The sequence below is a fragment of the Argentina silus genome, assembly GCF_951799395.1.
Source record: "Argentina silus genome assembly, chromosome: X".
NCBI lineage: Eukaryota > Metazoa > Chordata > Actinopteri > Argentiniformes > Argentinidae > Argentina > Argentina silus.
The window spans coordinates 46,283,480-46,291,593 of NC_139653.1; the positions used below are offsets into that span (position 1 = coordinate 46,283,480).

The 8,114-nt window shown below is 41.3% G+C and overlaps 1 protein-coding gene across 3 annotated transcripts in view; it reads right to left on the bottom strand.

The window, feature by feature from the left end:
* Window positions 1-3,979: 3,979 nt before the first annotated feature.
* Window positions 3,980-8,114, bottom strand: part of igsf11 (immunoglobulin superfamily member 11) — a gene marked incomplete at both ends in the record, with an annotated part of 97,967 nt that continues 93,832 nt past the window's right edge. For all 3 annotated transcript variants that reach the window (XM_083695549.1, XM_083695548.1, XM_083695547.1), the window contains 2 exons: window positions 3,980-4,505; window positions 7,899-8,046. In XM_083695549.1, coding sequence (XP_083551675.1) covers window positions 3,980-4,505; window positions 7,899-8,046 — 674 coding nt within the window. The remainder of the gene's footprint in view (window positions 4,506-7,898; window positions 8,047-8,114) is intronic.

An 8,114-nucleotide genomic window follows, 5' to 3' on the forward strand; every position in this document is an offset into this window, starting at 1 on the left:
CTGATTAAATTGACTGATCGCTAAACTATGTATGATAAACCTTCTACAGTATCTGCACAGTAACCAATGCAAAAATTAAGTCAATAAACCACCAAGTCACTGACAACAACAACAACAAGTAGAATGTATTAACAATATTTATTCACTACAACTTCCAGTGTTAATTTCAAATTTCATATCAATCAGACAGTAAGTAACAAGATATATTTTACATATGTACAATGTTTTACTATTGGCAATATCATATACTATCATATGTATCTACTGTATATACACACACACACACACAACCTGATAAAAATAATATGGCCCCATATGGCAGACGCATATGGCACCATAGCTTAGTCTGGGTTTAGTGTTTGTGGTTGGCTCCCTATCATCTCAATGGTGCGTCAGGCCCAAGGTCAGTCAGAGGCAGATCCTCTCCCTCAGATCTCAGCTCCGTCTGAACCTAGTTACTCTGTAATAATAATAATCAATCAATAGAATGCATGGAACAGAGTGAGGAATGTTTGTGTGTTTGATACCATTCCTCATTCCGTTCCATGCATCACTATGAGACCGTCTTCCGATTTCTCTACCTCCTCCAGCTTCTACTGCTCTGCACACACAGTACAGGCCTGGACTCCCCAACACGGGCCGCAGATTTACACATACACACTGCGCTAACGCTGTCTCCACCTGCGAGACACGACGCACATGCCAGGGCTATTGTGGTGTGGACAGCCCCAGGCTATGAGAAGAGTTAATCAATAAATCATATTGACCGAAATAATTCTTGACAGCATCAAAACAGCATCAATTGCTCTCCAACAGGGTAAAGACCATGGTTCCAACCGCAAAATCGTAGCATCTCCAAGGGCCGTTCTGCTGCAGTAAGGTAAACGTGACAAACTTTACGAAAATATGACACTAAAGCACACCATCGTGTCATACCAAGCGCCAAGTTCATCATCAGTTTTCGTGCCAGAACTTGTGCTTTCTAATATAGGCTACCTCAGAACTGTAGTACAACCTGATCATAGTGAGCAATGTCCAAGCCATGGTTTTTCAACAGCACAGAGAGCTTGATTTGAGTAAATTAATCAAAAGCATTTTTTTTTTAAACCGTTTAGAAAATGGTGTAGTAAAGGTCAGTATTTCGTCAGCAGCTTTTTATGAATGATTGGCTTTCCTGGCTACTGTTTATGGCTGCAATTATTCAAATCTCACAAGGTTAACAGAAAGTTCTGTCTACCATATTGCTTTACTGTACTTGGCAAGGCTGAACATAGTCAATTGATTTCCTACCGGAGAAAGTTTCAATTAACTTTATTAACACCGTTAAACAGGGATGCATCTATCATTCATTGGTGAAGGTCAGAGAGACCAGTGTCAGAATGGATCCTGAAATTGAATATAAGGGATGTTTCACTCTCAATAGAGTGAGTGGCTTTTTTGGTTACCCTAAAAAGTACAGGAACAATGTTATCACACAATATTAATTAAATGTCTCTTTCAAGTTAAAGATTAAGTCCAAATATTAAGACGTTTAATGTAAAGTGTAGGATATATAATATTGTAAAAATGTGTATAAAAACATAAATCTGTTGGTTAGTTACAGGTCTAAAAACTGTCTCGAAAAATGATGGCCCCCGAATGTTTCTCAAACGGTACCCTAACACAGTACCTTAGAGAATAGCTGGAATAAACAGAAAACGGGGGAGTCATCTCACTTCAACAAGAGGATAATGTTGTTGTTACTTTTTTCAAAGCTGATATTCGGTACAGTCGACATGATCCAAATGCATTGAGAAACAGGTAGTAGGAGTTTCTACCTGTGACCATTTAAGACAGGTGACATGTTGTAAATGTGCTGCTGTCAGCTTCAGGTATCCTAAAGACAAATGTTAATATTGGGGAAAATACAGCCAATTGACAGTTTGAAAACATACTATAAATCATATTCTTCAGATCACACTTTAAACAAAGTATATCTTACAAAAGGCTTAATGGAGCCTGCATATCTTTTGAAAGACACATACATACATATATATATATATATATGCGCGTCATATTCATAAGCAAATGCCATATAATACAAAAGGGTGATATTTTGATACTTTGCCAAATGTCAATTAACCCTTGTGCCACCCTCTATACAGTATAAAGTGGTGATTATTGTTTCAAGAACACCAGACCACAAAGTAGTTTTGAATCAGGGGAGGCTGGTGGAGGTTGAAATTGGAGGACAAGCTCATTGTAATGCATGGAATGGAATTAGGAATGGTATTGACCAGTCCTCATTCCGTTCCATGCATTACAATGAGCCTGTCCCCCGATTCCTAACTCCACCAGGCTACACTGTTGTGTATATATATATATATGATATATATATATATATGATATATATATATGTATATATGTATATATATATATATGACACCTAATTACAGCCTTCGATCCGGCAATGGTAATGAAACAACCAAACGCCACGTCTTTAACAAAAGCAAGAACACAGTCTATGAAACCCAGCTTGGTGTCTAAAAATAACAGAAATGACCTTAAACATTGACCTTAAAATTAAGACACATGAGTTGTAAAATATGCATCCATTGGACATAAACGTATGTTGTCTTAGGTTCACAACCCTAGCCTACCAGCAGTTACAGTATTTACAGTACAAAACAGTAATTGTTTGCATTTTTTTTTTTTTTTTAAAGGGAAACCCTAATTTTTATATATATTTTCTTATAAAGGATATACGAAATCAGTAGACCTCTGCCTTTCCTTCTCAAAGCATTACAATAAGCCTGTCCTCCGATTTATACCTCCACCAGCCTCCCCTGGTTTGTAAATCAATACTCCACCTATTCAGCGCTAATGCTGATCCCTTATCCCAAGTCTGTGCAGGTGAGGGGACCTCTGACCTCCGACCTCTGCAATATTTGATCGGCGACGGGGAGCGCTTGTAAGACTTACTGAAGACTGAAGTTCCTCAGTAAGACAGCAACAGAATACACTCATTTTACTGTTGTTTCCTCCAGAGGAATTGGTAAATAAAGTAACAAAAGTGCAAAAAAACCAATGAACATGTTTAACCTGGAGCCCATGGACAAAATCAGGGAGAGCCTGTTCACAGTCTACAGTGTTACTACAGGGCTACTATCTAGTCTCCTGTCGGTCAGTCTAGCCCTGATCGTATCTCTCTGTGCTTCTAAGGCCATGTCCCATCACCTTGATTTTGTTCATTTAAGACCACAGCAGTGAACCAAATAGCATCTCCATAGCTTTAAGATAGCGTACTGTCACAATCATCGTTATTATACCAATAAGCTGTGAAGAAAAGCTGCATTTGTTTTTTTTGTTTTTTTTAAATGAAACACACACACACACACACACACACACACACACACTTGTACTGTACTGTACTGACGGTGTTACAGTTGGAGTTTGTTGCTGCAGAGCTGACTACACTGACATGAAATATGTAAATGTTCACTGTTGTGATGATAGCCTGAACGCACGCTCACTGAAACTGTCCCGTGCCAGATCAGCACGCCCAGTTTGTGTCCCAGTGTCATTGTAACACATACGTGCCATTCATGCCACTAAGTGGTTACTGTGACGGCATCTTCTAGCCAGTGAGTGCAGACCACACCCGACAGACTGACCAATAGGAGGAGAGAATACTGGGTGCTGCTTGAAAATGTGGTCTTGTACTTTGTGAGGAGTTGGCATCAGAGGAACTTGTGTTGTAAAATCCAGTATATGAGTTAAAACGGGTAAGACAGAGAGAGAGAGAGAGAGCGAGAGAGACAGAGAGAGATAGATACAAAGAAGAGAGACAGAGAGAAGAGATAGAGAGACAGAGAAGAGAGAGAGAGAGAATGGAAAAAAAGAGATCAGGGACAACGAGAAGGCAGGCTAGTTTATCCCAGCCAGTTTTGTTTTAAATCAGAGATTTCCAGGCTTAAACCCGGGATAGTCAGTCATTGGTTTAAACCAGAGATCCGGCTCTGCTCTGGGCGGGCACCATCACTGGCACGGCTCCCATGCGCTCCAACGTAGCCTGGCTCACCGCGTACGAGTGCGTGTGCTGCCCGTGTGACACCACCGCCGCCGCTGCACTCGCCGGCTTCAGACTCACTGAACCGTTGCTGCGCACCATGGTGGGCGGAGAGGGGGCGGAGTTAGTGGTGACCACCAGTGTCTTGGGCGACGGGAGGGTGTGGCCTCCATTGGAGAAGGCCTGGCGGGCCAGCGGGACGGCGCCGGGCGCCGTGTGCATGGTGTGCGCTGTGTGAATGGCGTGGGCGGGGTGCACGGGCTGGGCCGTAGAGAAGGTCTGCCGCGTGTCGCCGTTGTAGCGGGTGTAGGAGTTAGTGTCATAGTTGGGCTTGGGGTTGTGCCAGTAACGGCTGTTGTAGGTGTTGGTGGAGGTCAGGGTGTCATTCTCGGAGGAGGACGCGTCGGCATGGAACGCCTTCACCGATGATGACCTCTTAGGGGGTAGGTCGTCCTCCCTGTAGGTAGAGGGCAAAAGGTCATTGCGACGTTGCAGACGTCAGAGGGGGTTAAAGGTCATGCTGATAAACATTTTAAATCATGCAGCATGTAAATCATCTTAACACAGTTTTACTAAAAAAGGATTCTCTCCCAGTTTGAATGCGTGAGGTTACTTAACCCTAAAGTAGTGGCCCGCATAGATGCTGCTTTACAGATAACGCTCTCTTATTAATATTTGACTGTGTTATGAATATTAATGCAATTAACTCATAATTGCTGATAGGTAAGCGATGAAAGTTTCTTTCAACTTTTATTCAAATGTTGTGTTTTTTTCCCAAGGTTATTCCATTGTGAACAAGCCACATTTAATTGTATCCACAGCTTTCAAGATATCTCGTTTGATCTGGGCTAATTGGATACACCACTCTATGCGTCGATACCAATTGAGACATCTCTGATGGAAAGAGTGATTTAAGTGAGGCAGTCAATATAATTAGCATGCAATATTCATCCCTAATCTAATCTTGAATCAGGACTTTGATATTCATTTAATTAATACTTAAATCTGCTAGTAGGCAGCTTAAGGCAAAGCCAAGCCCTCCACATGCACTGGGGAGATGCCCTCTCATGTTATTTGCTTGTTCCCCTCAGATAAGCCACAGATGACTGTTATAACGTTTTTAAAAGATATCCTTACACATACCTTTTTAGCGTTGCTTTTACTTTTTAGGGTGCTTTTAATCTGTTAGCCTTTCAGTTCTTTGAGCTAATCCTTTTTTTTTATTTTAAGTACATTTAAGCTTTTATTATGCATTAGCCTCCAGAGTCCTCACCTGTTCTCTGCTTTTACTGTTTCAAACTCCCATGGCTGTTATACTTGTTATCCTCTTATGACTTGTCTTGTTGTCTTTTAAGTATTTCTATTCATATTTCTGTAAAGGGAATTGTGTTGCATCTGTGTGTGAAATGTGCTCTATAAATAAAGTTTGATCTAATTTGATTTGATTTACAACGATAGACTGATTTTCTCTGGAACCATAACACTAGTTGGTATTACAGTTAAATATTGTTTATGAGCTACATTTTTCAAAATCAAATCAAATGTCCTCCAAGAGAAATATAGTGACTAACACAGCTTGGTTGTGATCAATGTTATCTGAGAAACTCTCCATTGTCATTTGTTTCATTGAAGAGGGACAAAGCAACCAAGACATCTGAATGCAGGGAGTAGTCAAGCCCAAAATGAGGCAGATGTTATCCCAATAGCTCCGAGCCTAAATATCTGAACAATGATTTATCTTCACACTGATTTATGAAGTAATTTAAGGGAAGAATTGCAGCCCATTTAATCAAGTGGGAAACTTCACTGAGTGTTTCAGATGACAAATTGGGTTGTTTGAAAAGTTGGGGATTTCACATAATAAGGCCATTTATAAATGGCTAAAACGTATTTGGAGACTCATAGGTTTTCAAATATAAATAAATGACTCTGGTGCGTTTTACAGATAGTTTTCGGGACCATTGTGAAACTCCTTTCCTGCATGGAAAGCATGAAATGGAATGGATACCATTCACATTCCATTCCATGCATTCCAATGAGCCCGTCCTCTGATTTCTACCTCCACCAGCCTCCACTGCTTCTCACAAACCATCAACTACTACTAACCCAATCATAAAGCCCTAGAAATATTAAATAAGCTGTATTAGTTCCAGGTCCGAATTTTTTTTTGCCAACCAGGAGTTGAAAACACCTGAGGCACAGTAGATGTAGGACAGAGTAGAGACTGTGGATAACATGGAGGACAGGACCAAGGAATTGGATTACACACCACAGTCATCAGGGGAGGCTGGTGGAGGTAGAAATCGGAGGACAGGCTTACTGTAATGCATAGAACGTAATGACGAATGGTATCAAACATGTGTTTGATACCATTCCACATTCCGTTCTGTGCATTACAATGAGCCCGTCCTCCGATTTCTTCCTCCACCAGCCTCCCATGAGAGTAAAGTATTTATACTTAAAAGCCTATAAGTTTCCAACAACATTTTATCCATTTATAAAAGGCCTTATGATGTCAAATCCCCAACTTTGATTTATCAAACAACCCAATTTGTCATCTGAAACACTCAGTGAAGTTTCTCACTTGTTTAAATGGGCTGCAATTCTTCCCTTAAATTACTTCATAAATCAGTGTGAAGATAAATCATTGTTCAGATATTTCGGCTCGAAGCTATTGGGATAACATCTGCCTCATTTTGGGCTTGACTACTCCCTGCATTCAGATGTCTTGGCTGCTTTGTCCCTCTTCAATGAAACAAATGACAATGGAGAGTTTCTCGGACACCATGGAGGACATTTGAATTGATTTTGAAGAAAGTACCTCTAACATGTCTTTACTGTAATACCAATACCTGTAAAAGAGTCCTCTGTCCCAATGGCTGCTTTTCTGACAGTGGTACCAATGCGTGCCAAAGCTTACTAGCGGACAGCTAGTGCTCAACACCCAGTGCTTCGAGCCCGGTGAACAAGCCTGTTTGAATTTCCACAGTTGGGCTTTCTAGTCCCGCCCCCTATGATCTCCAGTTTGTTTACATGCTGCAGTTCGTAAGGTGGCGAACTATGGAGGCATTAGTAAAACATCAGATTCTCCGGTTTCCCAACAGATTCTGGTAACTTAAGCACTTTATGACAATTCTATTTGCAAAGAGCACTATTCAAATCCATTCGATTATGTAGCAATTTAACAGCGATTTACCTTGGATTATGCTCGACACCCATGCAAGTTTGCTAGCCAACTAGAGCACTTGGATGATAAGAATATCCCGGCCTCGCTCTAAAACCACGCCCCAAGCCTCATTTGGCCTCATAAGGGCCAGGGGGAGGCTAAAAGAGGAGGCTAAAAACCAGAGTTTTAAGCACAGAATAGGCCTGGGTTAAGATCTGTTGAAGCTAAAAACCCGAGTCTTAAGCACAGAATAGGCCTGGATTAAAATCTGTTGAAGCTAAAAACAAGAACTTTTAAGCATAGAATAGGCCTGGATTAAGATCTGTTGAAGCTAAAAACCAGAGTCTTAAGCAGAGAATAGGCCTGGATTAAGATCTGTTGAAGCTAAAAACAAGAGTCTTAAGCATAGAATAGGCCTGGATTAAGATCTGTTGAAGCTAAAAACCAGAGTCTTAAGCAGAGAATAGGCCTGGATTAAGATCTGTTGAAGCTAAAAACCAGAGTCTTAAACACAGAATAGGCCTGGATTAAGATCTGTTGAAGCTTGGGATTAATTGTGGAAAAGTAATTGGCCTTGACACACACTGGCACGCACTGGCACACACAACATGTCTCTGGATCCCTGGATGAATGAAGGTTAAATCAAAAACTCCAGTGGGGAAGGCAGTCAACTGTTAGACCCACCTGATCTCATTGGGAATCTCCTCCTCTTCGTACTTGTTCTTGTTCTTCCAGTAGAAGAGGGTGACGACCACCAGGAGAGAGCAGATAATGACGGCCAGGACACCTGTAGCAATGGTGCCCGCTATCAGTCCCATGCTCTGGGGCTGGGCTGGGGAGACAGACAACACAACAAAAGGCTTTCACAACAATGTCCTCAACCAGCAACCATCAACAAAC